This window comes from Cherax quadricarinatus, chromosome 41 (assembly GCF_038502225.1).
Source record: "Cherax quadricarinatus isolate ZL_2023a chromosome 41, ASM3850222v1, whole genome shotgun sequence".
NCBI lineage: Eukaryota > Metazoa > Arthropoda > Malacostraca > Decapoda > Parastacidae > Cherax > Cherax quadricarinatus.
The window spans coordinates 5,782,754-5,801,453 of record NC_091332.1 but is presented as its reverse complement, the minus strand read 5'-3'; the positions used below and the strand labels follow the sequence as shown (position 1 = coordinate 5,801,453).

Below are 18,700 nucleotides of genomic sequence, written 5' to 3'. Positions count from 1 at the left end.
TCTTGTTGATTATATAATTTTGAAAAAATATCATAGGTCACACTACACATACGTACATGTACACATTTATTTATACACACTCATCTGAGTTTTCTTTGATTTTATCTTAATAGTTCTTGGTCTTATTAATTTTCCTTTTATATCCATGGGGAAGTGGAATAAGAATCTTTCCTCCGTAAGCCATGCGTGTTGTAAAAGTCAACTAAAATGCCGGGAACAATGGGCTAGTAACCCCTTTTCCTGTAAAGATTACTAAAAAGAATAAGAAGAAGAAAATTGTCAAAGTGGGAAGTCTGAATGTGCGTGGATGTTGTGCAGATGATAAGAAAGAGATGATTGTGGATGTTATGAATGAGAAGAAGCTGGATGTCCTGGCTTTAAGTGAAACAAAGCTGAAGGGGGTGGGAGAGTTTCAGTGGAGAGGAATAAATGGGATTAGGTCAGGGGTTTCAAATAGAGTTAGAGCTAAAGAAGGAGTAGCAATAATGTTGAAGGATAAGCTATGGCAGGAAAAGAGGGACTATAAATGTATTAATTCAAGGATTATGTGGAGTAAAATAAAGATTGGATGTGAAAAGTGGGTTATAATAAGCGTGTATGCACCTGGAGAAGAGAGAAGTGTAGAGGAGAGAGAGAGATTTTGGGAAATGTTGAGTGAATGCGTGGGGAGTTTTGAATCAAGTGTGAGAGTAATGGTGGTTGGGGATTTCAATGCTAAAGTGGGTAATAATGTTATGGAAGGAGTAGTAGGTAAATTTGGGGTGCCAGGGGTAAATGTAAATGGGGAGCCTTTAATTGAGCTATGTGTAGAAAGAAATTTGGTAATAAGTAATACATATTTTATGAAAAAGAGGATAAATAAATATACAAGGTATGATGTAGCACGTAATGAAAGTAGTTTAGTATACCAGGGAAAGTGTACGGTAGGGTTATAATTGAAAGAATTAGAGGTAAGACAGAATGTAGGATTGCGGATGAGCAAGGAGGTTTCAGAGTGGGTAGGGGATGTGTAGATCAGGTGTTTACATTGAAGCATATATGTGAACAGTATTTAGATAAAGATAGGGAAGTTTTTATTGCATTTATGGATTTAGAAAAGGCATATGATAGAGTGGATAGAGGAGCAATGTGGCAGATGTTGCAAGTATATGGAATAGGTGGTAAGTTATTAAATGCTGTAAAGAGTTTTTATGAGGATAGTGAGGCTCAGGTTAGGGTGTGTAGAAGAGAGGGAGACTACTTCCCGGTAAAAGTAGGTCTTAGACAGGGATGTGTAATGTCACCATGGTTGTTTAATATATTTATAGATGGGGTTGTAAAGGAAGTAAATGCTAGGGTGTTTGGGAGAGGGGTGGGATTAAATTATAGGGAATCAAATTCAAAATGGGAATTGACACAGTTACTTTTTGCTGATGATACTGTGCTTATGGGAGATTCTAAAGAAAAATTGCAAAGGTTAGTGGATGAGTTTGGGAATGTGTGTAAAGGTAGAAAGTTGAAAGTGAACATAGAAAAGAGTAAGGTGATGAGGGTGTCAAATGATTTAGATAAAGAAAAATTGGATATCAAATTGGGGAGGAGGAGTATGGAAGAAGTGAATGTTTTCAGATACTTGGGAGTTGACGTGTCGGCGGATGGATTTATGAAGGATGAGGTTAATCATAGAATTGATGAGGGAAAAAAGGTGAGTGGTGCGTTGAGGTATATGTGGAGTCAAAAAACGTTATCTATGGAGGCAAAGAAGGGAATGTATGAAAGTATAGTAGTACCAACACTCTTATATGGGTGTGAAGCTTGGGTGGTAAATGCAGCAGCGAGGAGACGGTTGGAGGCAGTGGAGATGTCCTGTTTAAGGGCAATGTGTGGTGTAAATATTATGCAGAAAATTCGGAGTGTGGAAATTAGGAGAAGGTGTGGAGTTAATAAAAGTATTAGTCAGAGGGCAGAAGAGGGGTTGTTGAGGTGGTTTGGTCATTTAGAGAGAATGGATCAAAGTAGAATGACATGGAAAGCATATAAATCTATAGGGGAAGGAAGGCGGGGTAGGGGTCGTCCTCGAAAGGGTTGGAGAGAGGGGGTAAAGGAGGTTTTGTGGGTAAGGGGCTTGGACTTCCAGCAAGCGATTTAATGAAAATGTGTGTATTAACGTAATGTACAACATTTAATGAGACTTAGTGATTATTATTGAGTGTATTATTATTATCATTACCCTGCCTCGGTGGGAAACGGCCGACTTGTTGAAAAAAAAAAAAAATTACTAATATGGCATCTAGAGACATAACACTCTTACTGATTTTAATGTGTACCTGCATCTAGCACAGTGTGTAAGTTTATTTAGGTACAGGTATACATAAGTATAATTATCAGAGTATATATACAATATGAAATAACTTTTAAAAACACTTGAAATTTTGGAGTTTCCAGATATAATGGAGAGATGTAGTACTCACGGAGAATGTAAACAAACTGGGTGGGGCGTGGTGACCATATTAGAAAGTCAGGTGGGGGGGGAGCCGTATAGCGAGTTTTGGTCATAATTTGAAATGAATATTAGCAGAACGCCATAAAGCGGGGCCCTACCGTATTGGCAATTTGGAAGGACTTCCAAACTGTCGTATCTGACTGCCTCTGCAAAGACAGTGATATTGTATGAGTTAAGTGAAAGTGTTGAATGATGATAAAAGTATTTTCTTTTTGGGGATTTTCTTTCTTGTTTTGGGTCACCCTGCCTTGGTGGGAGACGACTGATGTTTAAAAAAAAATATATACAGTAGTACCTCAAGTTATAAACTTAATTCATTCCAGAAGGCTGTTCGAGTGCCGATGCCGAACGAATTTTTTCCTGTAAGGAATAATGTAAATGAGATTAGTCTGTTTCAGACCCCCAAAAATATACTTACAAAAGCACTTACAAAAGTACACTTACATAATTGTTCGAGTTGGAAGCTGTTCGAAACTTGAGATACCACTGACTGTATGTATGTATGTGTGTGGGGTGTGTATATATATACAGTGGACCCTCTTTTTTGTAAGCATTGGAAGTCGTAATTTTCAAAAATCGTGATGTTTTTTCGTCAAAATGACTCGTGAATCGTCATTTGACTCTCAAATAGTCATTCGTCCCAGACGCGTACGAGCAGCTCCGGCGCAGCCACAGTCAGTGTCCCATTGTTTATCAGCGGGTGAGTATGATCCCACGCATTCATACAATACATTTTGTAATATTCCATTCATTTTGGTGCTTGCAACTGCTAAATAAGCCACCATGGGCCAAAAGAAAGCTAGTGCCAACCCTTGGTAAAGGTGACTACCACAAAAGTGGTAGTGGTGGTGATAGTGGTAGAGGGTGATAGTGATAGTGGAAGAGGGTGGAAACGGTTATGTTGGTGGCAGTGATGGTGGTAGAAGGTGGTAGTGATGGTGGAAGAGGGCAGTAGTGGTTGTGATGGTGGAAGAGGGTGGTAGTGGTTATGATGATGATAGAGGGTGGTAGTAATGGAGATTTGTGTAATGTGGAGTAGGATGGAAAGATTTGTGGCATTAAAAAACAAAGAAAGGAAGTGACCCTGGATAAGGACTTGGTACCTAGAGTCCTTATGGAGGGGAATTCCCCTTCCAAGGAAAAACCTCTCTTCCCTCTCCCCTCCTCCCTGTCTTCCATCCACCAACAACAGCCTTATGGGGAAAATGGTTTCGCAAATCGTCAGTTTTGCCATTAGTCACACTGGAGCGGATTAACCCTTTCAGGGTTTCTGACATACTAGTACGGCTTACGCACCAGGGTTATTGACGTACTGGAACGCCTAAATTCTAGCGCCTTCAAATCTAGTGAGAGAAAGCTGGTAGGCCTACATATGAAAGAATGGGTCTATGGTCATTGTGCACAGTATAAAAAAAATCCTGCAGCACACAGTGCATAATGAGAAAAAAAAAACTCCGACCGAATTTTTTTGGGTTTAAAACAGCGAATTTGCAGCGTGTTTTCGTATGGTATTTATGGTTGTATTCTAGTTTTCCTGGTCTCATTTTATAGAATGGAAGACATATTACAGAAATTGAGATGATTTTGATTGGTTTCTTAATGAAAAGTACCTTGAAATTGAGCTCAAAGTAGCATAAATGTTCAATTTTTACCAAATTTCAAAAGTAAACAAATCATGCCAAGCATCCAATACACTTCAACTGGTGAATCTAATATTCTTTCACAAGTGCACTGATATTATTTATACCATTTCTACACTTAACAGTAAATCATCTATTTTTTGTGAGAATAAAAAATTCAAAGTGGAAAGCAAAAGAGATGTAAGAGGGGCCTGGGAACATGACTAATGAACAGGGAAAATGTCATTTTAGTGCCAGGAATGTCTGTCTTGCTTATTCTGGACCCTATTTGGAAATTGGCATCTTATGAAATTTGTGTGAAATTGGCAAAATTGCCAATTTCTGACCACTTCATTGGATACTTGAAATCGGTAAATGGGTGGTTTCTTGTACTCATTCGATAGAAAAAAATGGAGTTCTAGCGAAATAGATATGATTTTTGTCGACTAGTACACTGAAATTGACCGAAAATAGGGCTCAAAGTGGGCGAAATTGCCGATGCGTAAACGAGACCACTAACTTCAAGAGAGCATAATTCCGTAAGTTTTCCATCAAATTTCATACTTTTGGTGTCGTTATGATCAGGAAAAGATTGTCATTTCAATTTTTTTTTTTTTTTAAATTTTCGACCCTGAGAACGAGTTTAGGAGAGGGCCTCTTGACCCTGAAAGGGGTAATTACAAAAAACGAGGGTCCACTGTGTGTGTGTGTGCATGTGTGTGTGTGTGTGTGTGTGTGTAAACACACACACACACATGCACATGTATATGTGGAGTGTGAGCATGGTAATATTTATTGAAGGGATTCAAGGAAACTGGTTATTATAGATTTATCCAGACTCAAGTCCTGGAAATGGGAAGTACAATGACTGCACTTTAAAGGAAGGGTCTGGGATATTGACAGTTTGGAGGGGCTTCTAAACTGCCGTATCTAAGCACCTCTGCAAAGACAGTGATTATGTATGAGTTAGGTGAAAGTGTTGAATGATGATGAAAGTATTTTCTTTTTGGGAATTTTCTTTCTTTTTGGGTCACCCTACTTCAGTGAGAGATGGCCGACTTGTACTCAAGTCCGGCTCTATAAAAATAACCGGTTTCCCTGAATCCCTTCACTAAATATTACCCTGCTCACACTCCAACAGCTTGTCAGGTCCCAAAAACCATTTGTCTCCATTATCCCTTATGGGAACACATTCATTCAGTATCGGCACTCGAACAGCCTTCTGGAACGAATTAAGTTTGTAACTCGAGGTACCGCTGTATGTATGTATATACACACACAGCCTCTCCTCACTTAGTGATGTACTCATTTACCGGCGACTCAGACTTACGACAGGTTCTCTGACCAGTATGCAAACCTAAACAATGTATATTAGAGCTGATTTCCTCTATTTTGTTTATTGCAATATACAGTACACTACTGTATAAAAGTCTTAGGAATGGGACTATATCGTTAAGTGAGGAGAGGCTGTACTATTCTTAATCTAATTTTGAAGTTAATCATGAAATATTTCATACTTGAATGCATGATAGATTACTTTTCACGCAGTTTTGGTATTATAATTTTTTTGAGTGATTTTTGAGTACTGTATTTACTCAAGGTTTGGGCTAATAAATGCAACTCCTACAGGTGGTTCATGTGGAAACTTATCACGTGGTTCTTTTGAGACCGTAAAGAGAAAGGGTCGTCGTCCTAGGGATGCTGCTCGAGCAAGCACAAGCCAACGAGAAGGAGGTTCCTTACAGGTAAAACTTTTTGTACATTTAGATTTTTACAGGGTGACAACAAAGTTTTACAATGAACGACTAGTATAATATCTATATAGTAATAATAACTGTCTAATAATGGATTTGAAATCTGAAATATAATGGTTGTGCAGTTTATAATTTTCATGAGGGAAAATTTGTACTATAATTTGAATTTTGAACTAATTTGCTGAGCAATATGTGACAAGTGGTAATTAGAGTTGCCACAAGGAAGATGGCTAGACACTTAAATTTCTTTTTTATATTTGCCTTTATTTTTTAAATACTCCAATCATTCCCTTAGTCAATGCTTCTAGGGGTTCATGGCTATTTTGCTGAAATTGCATAATAATAATTATTGTGAAATTTGATTACTCTTGCTGTCAGGTTAGTTTATAAAAAATCATGTAATTATATTTTGTGTTGGGTCTTGCAACCGTACTGTACATATCTTACCAGATTATTAAGAGTTCATCTCTAACCAGTGTATATTTTTTTTTAGTCTTTTTGTATTTGAGCTGCTGTCTTCTTTATTCTACCGTATTTTTCCTTTGTATTATCAAACAAATAAAATTTGCATAGATATAAAGCATTTTAAAGAAATATCCAGTGATAAACTTTTTTTTTTTTCAAATTGGTCTTTTAGTTTTTCATCCTACCTGGATCTGAATCATTTTCTCTGTACAGTGGAACCTCAAATATCGAACTTTCTTTGGTCCAGAAGGCTGTTTGAGTGCCTTTACCGAATGAATTTATTCCCATGAGGAATAATGTAAATTAGGTTAGTCCATTTCAGACCCTCAAAAATACACTTATAAAAGCACTTACAAAATTTTTTTATTTTATTATCACACTGGGCGATTCCCACCAAGGCAGGGTGGCCCGAAAAAGAAAAACTTTCACCATCATTCACTCCATCACTGTCTTGCCAGAAGGGTGCTTTACACTACAGTTTATAAACTGCAACATTAACACCCCTCCTTCAGAGTGCAGGCACTGTACTTCCCATCTCCAGGACTCAAGTCCGGCCTGCCGGTTTCCCTGAACCCCTTACAGAAATACACTTACATAATTGGTTGTGTTGGGAGCAGTTCGATTTTTGAGGTTCCACTGTATAGTGTATCTGTACTTTTACATTTTTATTTACTCCTTTACTTCCTGAAAATTAATGAACAAATTCAGAAATGATTGAAGAGATCAGGATTTGTATCCACCGTGATTTGTACCCACAATCTGGGATTACCAGCCTGTCTGCTTAATCTTTGGTGCTGTGAACTAAATCATTGGCCTGGTTATATCAGGACTGTGGGTTTCAAACTCAGTCACTCAGTTGAATTTTCTTAATTTTTAAAACATACCATCTCCCATCAAGAGATACAGCCAGTATTATAGTTAACCTTTCAGGGTCTGTGCTGTTGTTCTAAGGGCTTAAAGCCAGGGTCCATGCCGTAATACTACGTGATGAGCTCAGCTCACTTAGATAAGCTTTGAGAGGTAAATTTGGGCCTAGATATGAGAGAATGGGTTTGTGGTTAAGTGTACACCATTTAAAAAAGAATCCTGCAGCATGCAGTGCATAATGAAAAAACTGCAACCATGTTTTTGGCTTAAAACAGTGACTTTGCAGTGTATTTTCATTTGTTTTTTTGGTTGTATTCACAGTTTCTTGATCTCATTTAATAGAATGGAAGATAAATTACAGGAATAGAGATGATTTTGATTTTAGGACTGAAAATAGCTTGGAATTAAGCTCAAAGTACTGGAAATGTTCGATTTTTGCCACTATTCAAGAGTAAATAATCACATTGTGCATCAAATACACATCAACTGGTGGGTCTGAGGTGTGTTCATGAATGTGCTGATATTATTTATACAATTTTTACAATTTTGCATAACAGTAAATCTTCTATTTTTGGTGAGAACAAAAATTGTACGAGTAAAAAATCAAAATGGAATTCATGTGTAAAGCCTGGAAACATACCTAGTAAACAGAGGAAATGTTATTTTAGTGCCAGGAATGCCTGTATTGCTTATTCTGGACCCTGTTTTGAAATTTGTTTGAAATTTGCCAAATTACCAATTTCTGATCACTGTTGGTAGTTGAAATAGCTAATTGAGTGATTTCTTGTGCTCAGTCAATAAAATAGAATGCATACTAATGAAATAGCTAAGAATTTGGTTGACTGGAACAATGTAATTGGCCTAAAATAGGAGTCAAATTGGGCAAAATTGCCAATGCATAAATATCGCTGACACGGCAAAATTCGCAGTAGCATAATTTTGTCCCATTTCATACTTTTTGTTTCATTAGTTTCAGAAAAGGATTCACCATTTTATAAGAAAAAACAACAATTTTTTTTTTTTAAATTCTTAGACCCTATGGACAAGTTTCAGATCGGGGTTCTGGACCCTGAAAGGGCTACTATTGCATTTGGTGCTTCATCGTATTTATCTTTTGTTTTCCTTCTCTTAAACTGTCTACAATAAAATAACGATCTCTTAAATTTACGTATCACATTTCTTTTAATGAGTGTATTTTGACACTGGCATTATTAATGTAGTTATTAGTTTCTTTTATCAGCAAATTTATTTTGTATACAGAATTTAAACAAGACAGAAGCAGCTTCAAATGATTCAAAGAAGCTCCACAAGTCAGGCAGCTTGAGTCAAGTCTGTTCTGAAGTTGCTGGTGGTGCTCGCAGTAAGGTAAGAGAAGAGTATGGATTACAGGTATTAGGATTTTTTTTTTTTTTTTTTTTTTTATACATAATGAATATAGAGCTGTAAGTGTTTGAGCCTGGGGCAGAGAGCATGGGCATTCTACCATGTCAAGTACTGTTAAGGTTAAGGGTATTTCAGAAATACTTGCAGAGTTCGGGAGGGTTACAGTATAAAAAAAATTGCCTTTTCAGTCACTACAATGATAAGGTTGTTTAATTAATGTCTTAATAAACACAATCATTCTGTGCTCTATCTTGAACATTTTTGTTATATGAACATGCTAAGAACCCAGTATCACTTCAGATGTCACTGTTGATATTGTTGTCCAGAAAAATGTGTGGGAGCTTTCTCATTATTTTCTGTAAAACAACGCAGAAAGTGTTAGAGCCGCATATAACTTGGAAGACTACACAGACAAATTTAGGCACATAAAAATAAAAGAGAAACAACTGGTATGAATAGAAAATATGTGGAGTCTACTTTGTGTTGTTCTCAACACTTTTTCACTTCTTTTACTCTTCTTTGATATCCCTGTGGTTGAGTTGGGTGTATAATTTTCAACCATGCCCTTAACCATGCTACCTAAATTTGTTAATCCAGCCTTGACTATCAGTCAGAGTTTCCATTGATGCCAGTCTCGCCTTTCTTCTTGAGGTCTTAAAATAGTGCATTTGCTGTAGTATTCCGACTCAAAAACACATTTCATTTATTTTGATATTTATCCCTGCTTCTAGATTCTTATGTATTACACATTATTTCAATAAAACCTGTAAATAATTTATTGAAAGCTCAAGTGGTCACTGTATACAATGGACCCTCGGCTAACGATATTAATCCATTCCTGATAGCTCATCGTTAGATGAAATTATCGTTAGCTGAATTAATTTTCCCCATAAGAAATAATGGAAATCAAATTAATCCGTTCCTGACACCCCAAAGTATGAAAAAAAAATTTACCACATGAATATACATTTTCCAACACACAAAAATAAGACGACATGCACATGGAATTTGTTATTGTTTGGAAGGGGAATCCCCTTCCATGAGGACTTGAGGTAGCAAGTCCTTTTCTGGGGTTACTTCCCTTCTTCTTTTAATGCCACTAGGACCCGCTTGAGAGTCACTGGACCTCTGTCACACAACAAATCTGTCCATAGAGCTCTGTACCTCTGTACCTAAAATGGGCCACAACATTGTCAGTGTAATAGTCACCAGCACAGCTTGCAATAGCTGTGTTAGGGTGATTTTCAGCCATAAAGGTTTGCAGTTCAATCCACTTTGCACACATTTCCTTAATCTCTGTTTTCAATTCCATACTAATTCTCACCCTTTTTACCACAGGGTTGGCACTAGAAACTTTCTTGGGGCCCATGGTGACTTATTTTGCAGTTACAAGCACTAAAATCAGTGATATGAAATGTACCGAATGTATGCGTAGATGCGACCATACTGGTTGGCTTGTAAACACTGGCACACACCGCGCAGCTGAGGCGCACTCAGGCCACACGTGGACGCGTACCGGACGAGTCACATTGGGCGAATTTTTTATCGTTAGCCAGGCCAAAAAATTTACGCTCAAACGCTTCGTTGGGCGGATTTAACGTCATGCGATGCATTTGTTAGCCGAGGGTCCACTGTATTATGTATGTTTTGTGGAAGTTAATAGACAGACTATTTTAAACATCCTTTTAATGCTTCAGATCTTCATAAAACATTCATGAGATGTTGCTACAAATATCGCAAGAAAACTACTGTTTGTAATCTTGCTGAAACACTGGCTAGCCTGTATGCCATTGGCTCACAGGCTGGCTAGTCAGGTGGAAAGCTTCTCTCGCCCCCCCCCTCCTCAGTTATTGTGCACTGGGTGTGTGTGCATGATCTTTCCTGGCAAGAGTTGGGTTGCTCAGAGCAGTACAATTGGAAAAAATAAAGGCAGAATTTGTCAGTTGTCCACAGTCCAGTAGTGTATTGTGCTGTGGGGGCAAAAACGTGAATGTGTTCGACTGATCAATTTGAAGCATTCGTGACATTTTTATTTTGGGGGGACAATACAAATGTGCCCTTGATAATTAATTTTTTTTCTACACATTTTTGAATGAATTATATTTAGTGGTATAATTAACACCCACAGTGTTTGATATTGTAAAACTGGAAAGTTCATTAGAATTTTGAATCTCAAGAATGATCACAGGCTTAATTTATTGAAAGATTATTGAATGGCATGCATGCATGAAATTGTAAAGCTGTTCTCTACCTGTTCCTTTCATTATCACAGGCATAAGTTTTTTAACCTAGATACATGGTAATTACTTTCGTTTTTCCTTTTGGGCCACCCCGCCTTGGTGGGATACGGCCGGTGTGTTGAAAGAAAGAAAGAAGACATGGTAATTATATTTAGGTTAATACAAGTTAACCCCTTCACTGTCTTGTACATGGATCTAGGCTATTGACACCAGCCACTCATGTAGATCTATGTTTTAAGCACAGCGTTATTTCTTTAAAGAATCGACGTCAAAAGACTGCAAGTGAGAGCTCCAGCTGTAGGTATTCTCGCCGTTCTGAAGATCGTGAAGCAGGAGAGGAAAGCTCTGGAGATGAAGCCATTGTGGATAATCGCTGCCGACTACTAGCTCAGTCCCCTCACGCTACAGAACATACATTTCCTCCAGAAGGTGTTGGTGGGGCTTCTGGAGGAATTGACCCCGATATTAGCAATAATGTAGAGGATTCTATGTCGGTAAGTTGACATTTTCTTATCATGCAGTGTAAGTGGAAAACCGTTTTCCATCTTATTTAGCTGTTGACATACACATGCTATTGTTTTGGGTCACCTGGGTTACTTCTTGCTCAAGCTCTTACTTTATTCTTTTTAATCATATGAATTAATGCTTCACTGAAACCAAAGGCTTGCTCTCTCTCCATCCCACATGTACCACTTTTAAACCTATCTAATTTTTTTTTTTTTTTAAATACCAAGACTTTCATGCTTATTTCTCTTGGGTACCATGAGTCAAGAAGAGCAGATGTAAAGATAAAAAAATCAGTTCACTAACATGTGACTGTGTAGTATGTGATGCATATGTATAGTGGATTGGCAGTGTGAAGGAAGGTTTGCATTGTGAGATTAGGTTTCCCCCATACGAACAACAGCTGTGCCTGTGTGGCGTATCACATTTTTTTCCCTAGGTTTACACCATGCTGCTGAATGAGGTTACAGCGTGCTCATCAAAATTATGCAGCAAATTTTCAACCATGTTGTGTTGAAAACGTATGAAAAGATCACATGTAAAAGGACTGTCTACTGTGTGTACAGTCAAGTTTCTCATAGTGTGCACTCAGGTAATGCATTTTGAATAGAATACTTTTCACATTTATATTAAAATTTTTTAGCTTTCGCCTGAGTTTATGCGCCGGAAAGTTTTAAAAGGTGGTTCAGGCATGAAAATTTTTCTGTTCATAGATTTTTAATGGCCTGGTAAAAGTTGGATGCTGATTCAGGATCAATGCAGCATGTGTTGTAGTGGTAATCTTAACTCCTACAAATGACAAACCCACCTAGGATATCCTCTTTAATACCATTTCTCCATTATGTTGGATAGGCAATTAGAAATGGTAATTCCCAAGTAATAGTAACTAGTTCTACTGGAATGAAGCCTTTGAAGCTCTTGTTGCTAGCAAACCCATAGTGAAATATTTGACAAATCATAACCTTACCAAAGTCTCTCTGCTCATTCTGTCAGATGTCATGACTTTTTTGTTTTATTCAAAGGCTGGGGGGAGTTATAATCACATGAGTATTTTTGAGGAGTTGAATGAAACTTTAGAGGTGATATAATACAGTATTACCAGTTGATTTTTTTCCCTAAATTATGCAGGATATTTTTACTTTTTGTTATTGTATTTGTTTTTCCGAGTGAGAATTTGTGCAAATAGTTTATACTTTGGGGTTTAATCTTTACTTGGTTTGTGTTTACATATCCATCTTGAATTGTTAGGATGATTAGGCAGTACTAGATGCTTTCAGACTTAATGAAAATGTAAGTGTTAACTAATTGTAATACAGTACACAGCTTGAGCTCGCCTTCATTATCCTTGCAGACACTACGTCTTCATGTTTTCCCCCCAACCCAACAGGATGTGGCCTCAGCGGGGGAAACTACTGAGGAGGAAGATGACCCTAGAGAGGAGACTAGGATAGAGCTACAAAATGTTACTTGCCACAGGGCTGATTTTGATAACTCACATACTGAAGTAGATAAGGCAATCAGCTTTAGCCTCGGTCGGTCACAGGTAATATAAAGCTCATTAACAGATTTTTTGTTTATTTTTCCTTTTTTCTTATAAATACTTAATGATTCCTTTGGTGCATGGTAGACCCTCATCTGTTATCATTCTTCTCTCTTAGTATTGTTAAACATTGGTTACATGCATTTACAGTGCAAGCTCATGTCTTGAATTTTTTACCTTTAGAATTTATATCTTTTTTTTAACACTGGCTGTTTCCAACTGAGGTAGGGTAACCTCTCCCCAAAAAGAAAAAATCTTAGTCATTCATTTGCTGTCTTACCAGAATTCTGCTGACATTACAGTTCAGATGGCACTCCGAATGAGTTTGGTGAGGAAATGGTGGAGGCATACATTATACATAGTTTTAAGAGCAAGTACAATAGGGCCCCACAAAGCTAAGAGGGACTGTATCTAAAGAGTGGCAGGTTAAAAGGCAGGGGCCAGGATCTGACAATTGACCCCCATAATCACAAATACTCGTAGGTGAGTGCAGTCCTCAGCATATTGACTCCAAATCTGCATGCTGAAGCTACTTCCTACGAGAGTGCAAGGCTTGGCAGATAGTATAAAATACCGCCAGTGAAAATGAGGGCCCCTACTCGTATGTACAACCACCAGCCATACACTTGGTGACTGAAGCAGCATGCCAACAAGTGGGGTATTTAAAGCTACAGGTCTCCCTCCACTTTCGCAGGCTTTGAACATTTGTGACTGCCCAGCCACCCAATTATATTTAACCCTTTGACTGTTTTGGTCGTATATATACGTCTTACAAGCCACCGTTTTTGACGTATATATACTCATAAATTCTAGCGGCTTCAAATCAAGCAGGAGAAAGCTAGTAGGCCCACATGTGACTGAATGGGTCAGTGTGCAGCATATAAAAAAAATCCTGCAGCACACAGTGCATAATGAGAAAAAAAACTTTGACCGTTTTTTTTTTTTTATTATTAAAATGCCGACTTTGTGGTCTATTTTCGTGTAGTATTTATGGTTGTATTCTCGTTTTCTTGGTCTCATTTGATAGAATGGAAAACATGTTATAGAAATAGAGGTGATTTTGATTGGTTTTACTATGAAAAGAACTTTGAAATGGAGCTCAAAGTAGGGGAAATGTTTGAGTTTTGCCGATGTTCAAAAGTAAACAAATTATGTCATTTTCCAATGTATGTCCAAGTAGCCATTCTAATATGCAGTCATGAATGGGTTGACATTATTTATGCAATTATTACAATATTGCAGTAGTCTGCATAACAGTAAATCTTCTAATTTTTTGTTTGAATAAATTCAAAATAGAAAGCAAGAGTAATATCAGAGGGGCCTGGAGACGTGACTGATGAACAAAGAAAATGTTATTTTAGAGCCAGGAATGTCTTCATTGTTCATTCTGGACCCTATTTTAAAATTGTCATATTTTTTAGTTTTCGTGAAATTGGCCAAATTGCAAATTTCTGACCACGTTATTGGGTAGTTGAAATCGGTAAATATGCAGTTCCTTGTACTCAGTCGATAGGAAAAATGGAGTTCTAAAGAAATAGCTATGAGTTTGGTCGACTGGAACAGTGGAATTAGCTGAAAATAGGGCTCAAAGTGGGCGAAATCACAGATTCGTAAATATCGCCTGTGTCGCTAATTTTGCGAGAGCATAATTCCGTCAGTTTTCCATAAAATTTCGTTCTTTTGGTGTCATTACAATCTGGGAAAGATTCTCTATCATTTCATAAGATTTTTTTTTTTTTTTTTTTTGCAACGCCAGGAGACACCTCAGGATTTGGGGTTGTGACAGTCAAGGGGTTAAAATATGTCATTACATATGTTAGGAAATGTGGAGGTGGCAGAGTTTGTTTGGAGATAGGACAAGATAGTCCTTCAATATGACACTAATATCAACTCTACGGTTTGTTTATCTATTACGGTTCATCTAATATGACATAATAAACAATATTAATAACATAGAAACATGACATACTCTAGAATGAATAAAATATATCATTAAGTATATCACGAGTATTGTTGCATTGTTGTTGTTGGGTGTATAAGGGACACTGAGAGCATAAGCCTTACATGGTGGTGGAGGTGGCAACAGAGGCAGTAGAGAGGGCGGTGTTATCCAACAATATTGGAGGAGTTAGGTTAATGCTGTATTTTTCCTATAGATTAACTGCTTCACTTACTTGCTACACTTTATCGCTGGCTGGCGCTATAGCCTTTATCGACTCGTGCTGCTTTAGTATCATACATATTGTAGAATCACTGAAGGCACATTCTCCCTTCTCTTCCTCCTCCACTTTGGTACTCTGCTACGAGTTCTTTCTTGAATTCTCTAGTCTTTTTCACCTTTACCAAAGGGCTGGCACTAGTACAATATTTTATGATGTTTTCATGTGTTTTATGATTGTTCATGGTTCAATAGGTTAAGAAAGCAGTATTGTTAGGCTAAGTAAATGCTGTTATTATATTTCCCTACAATATATTTGTGCACCAAACATTCGCAGTTTTTCAACATTCACGAGGCTCTAGATCCCCTAATTCTCACGAATATGGAGGGAGACCTGTACATAGATACATAATGCAGTGCAAACCTTTATTTTAGAAAATGTTTTATTCTGATTGAGCTTTTCAAGATTCAGGAAACCCAAAAACTACTGTAATATTCAATCTGGTGAAGTGGAGAAGGGAGGAGAGGAGAGATCACATATGTAACAAAGACTGAGAGCAGGATTTCAGGTCACAGGTGATGTCGTGTTGGCTGGGCCTTGTGTGGGAAGGTTACCTAGTAGAAAGTGCGCTGAAAGCACCTTGGTTCTACTTGGTGGGATGCTCGCTGAAGATTTTTTCTTAACCCCGTTGTCACTCAGACAGTATGTTGGCTCATATCCTAATTTAGACACAGTTTATTACTTTGCTCTGGCTTTAATTAACTCTAGTAGCCATTCTTTAACTCTTCCTGTAACTTGCTGTCATTATCTTTCAGTTCTCTCTTTTTGTTTCTATTCTTGTTACTATGTCATTATTGCAAGTCTTGGCATATAGGAGTATGCTTCCCTAACCCACTTTCCTTGCAGTTTGATGATTAGTATGAAACATAGGGCTGAACTTTGGGGAATCTATTATAGTTTCTCATCTTGATGTTCATCTCACTGTAGTTTATCAGCTTATGTTTTTCAGGTATTCCTTAATCCATTTAAACACTACCTGTCACCCCAGCCTACATCTTCCTCCATTTTAGGTGTTAGTCTTCTTTGTATTATTGTATCAAAGGCCTTTTTTCAGTATAGGAATGTGCAGTTCTCCCACCCTTCTATTTCCTGCCTTTTCATTCAGCAGTCTATTGAGAGGTAGGTCTTGTCATTTCTAAACCTGTCAAGATGTTTTGTATTCTTTCCAGGTAGTTCACCAGTCTCTCTTATTTTAGCCTCAACCCATGACATGGGATCCTCGTCAGATTTGTACGTTATTATCCCCAGTCTGTTTACTTGAGTATTGAAATTATGCTGTCTGTTCTTTAATGTTTTGTTAAGAATGTGGTTGAGGCTTTAGCTTTCTTTTTCATTACCAGTATCCAAAGTGATATTTTGCTAGGCCTTGTTGCTTGTGTGTTCAGTTCTATCAGAAGTCTTCATTACTTTCTTATTTGTTATGATGTTTGCTTAGTTTTATTGATAATTGATGTACAGTAAATTCTTTTAAAAACCAATCTTGTTTAAAAGATGGAAAGAAGTTCTGGGTTGATTAAAGTTTGTATGTTTGCCACCAGGAGGACACTATGCTGAGCAGCTGTGGCCGTCGCACGCTACCTCTTCAGGACTCCCAATGTGTTACTTCAGTCTTTAAAGAGGAAAAATTAACCAACAAAGGTGAGTCCATTAATGCTTTCTGAAGCTAATCTGTCATTTGTCTAAAATTTACCCAGTTACAGGCATCAGTGAAAATAGTTTTTTGTCTTTAAGAAAATGATTAAAAATTTTTGCTGAATTCTTCATCTGTGATTTTGTTTTGTTATTATTTATTCAGCTGTGACTTGCATTACTTACCAATGGGTTTAGGCTTTGCAAAAGAGGTATTAGATATAATAAGCCTCAGTTTAACAAACTTTGGAAATGCAGGACAAAATCTGCTGTATCATTTAATTCAGAAGCCATGGACAAAATTTATTTGCTTCAGGATTGTCTGTTATTACAATCACAGCAAAATATTCTCATCTTTATTCACAAGTGTTGCTATTACTGGCCACTTTACCTCCCTTCCTCCTCACCCACTCTATTAGTATTTCAAAATGAGGATTTACTGTACTGACTTGGTCCTAGTATTTCTTCCCCAAGTTGGCTCCTCACAGGAGCTTCCTCTTTGAACACATTTCAGAAAAGCTTATAAATGTGACTTCATTAAACATATGAAAACTTTGTCAAACCCATCAAACTTTGCTTCTTTTCTGCTCACTAGCAAAAGATCCCTGAAGTGTCCTGACACCTAAGAAAGTTGAGCTCACTACTATAATGCTGTCTAAATTGATGAGTTAATACTTATTTAGACAACATCCTTTTCTAGATATACTTACCTAGATTTCATTTGCAGACTTAGGACTTTTCAACATACACAAGTTCTGACTATATATGTGCTAGAACTGAAGATCCATTTGAAAATCCTTGGGCAACTGAGAAATTAGAAGGGAGTAATGTACTGTTCTTATTTTAACTTCTTTTATTACAGTATACTACATCCATATTTTTCATTAGAAGAAGAGATTTGTGTTTTTTCAGGTTATCAGTAATGAATTTTTTGTTTTGGTTAAGGGAATAGTTAAAATCCTGATTTTTCTTTCTTTTCAGGGTTAGAAGAAGAAGGTTTAGGAAAGCGAAAACTTTTGGCAAGTCGAAGCGATAGTGGGGGCAGTGAGGTAGGTTGTGAATTTAAATACTGTACTTTTAATTTTGTATCATATTTACTGTTGTATCTGGGCACCTCTGCAAAGACAGTGATTATGTATGAGTGAGGTGAAAGTGTTGAATGATGATGAAAGTATTTTCTTTTTGGGATTTTCTTTCTTTTTGGGTCACCCTGCCTCATTGGGAGACAGCAGACTTGTTGAAAAAAAAAAAAAATTTACCAGAAAAGTAAATCTTAAGAAAGATTTACCAGAAAACTCCATGGGGAAGTGGAGAAGAATCCTTCCTCCGTAAGACATGCATGTCGTAAGAAGTGACTAAAATGCTAGGAGCAAGGGACTAGTAACCTTGTCTCCTGTATAAATTACTAAATATAAAAAGAAAAGCTTCTTTTTCTTTTTAGGTCACCCTGTCTTGGTGGGATATGGCCAGTGTGTTTAAAAAAAATACCAGAAACTTTCCCCTCTATATTTTTTTCTTTTCAGTGATTTTTAAGGCATCTGTTTCACATATTTTCTTCTCTCTTCACTCTTCCTTTTCCTTTATTGGTCCCTCCACCCTTCCTCTAGCTTCCACCTTTGCTCTCTTCACCCTTCCTCCTTTGCTCTCTTCACCCTTCCTCCTTTGCTCTCTTCACCCTTCCTCCTTTGCTCTCTTCACCCTTCCTCTTCCTCCTTTGTTCTCTTCACCCTTCCTCTTCCTCCTTTGCTCTCTTCACCCTTCCTCTTCCTCCTTTGCTTCCTCTATCCATGCTTTCCTTTCCTATATTTCCTCTCTTCTCCCTCTCCTCACCAAGACCCTAGTGGACACATAGCTGACTTATAAAATGGTAGTGTATCGTGTTTTAAGATGAATGTCATCATAAGTAAAAGTAATAGGAACCTTGCACATGCTTGGAAGGCCTGGAGCCTTGCACATGCGGAAGGCCAGGGAACCTTCTACATGGGGAAGGTTGGCGAG

General features: G+C 37.5%; 1 protein-coding gene across 4 annotated transcripts in view; it reads left to right on the top strand.

The window, feature by feature from the left end:
• The window catches only part of LOC128695884 (uncharacterized), an 87,745-nt gene that overhangs the window by 44,142 nt on the left and 24,903 nt on the right, over positions 1-18,700 (top strand). For 3 of the 4 annotated variants that reach the window (XM_053786817.2, XM_053786814.2, XM_053786816.2), the window contains exons 4-9: positions 5,731-5,846; positions 8,448-8,552; positions 11,071-11,304; positions 12,666-12,857; positions 16,612-16,711; positions 17,684-17,751. In XM_053786817.2, the coding sequence (XP_053642792.2) occupies positions 5,731-5,846; positions 8,448-8,552; positions 11,071-11,304; positions 12,666-12,857; positions 16,612-16,711; positions 17,684-17,751 (815 nt within the window). The remainder of the gene's footprint in view (positions 1-5,730; positions 5,847-8,447; positions 8,553-11,070; positions 11,305-12,665; positions 12,858-16,611; positions 16,712-17,683; positions 17,752-18,700) is intronic. The other variant, XM_053786815.2, reaches the window with a different exon arrangement.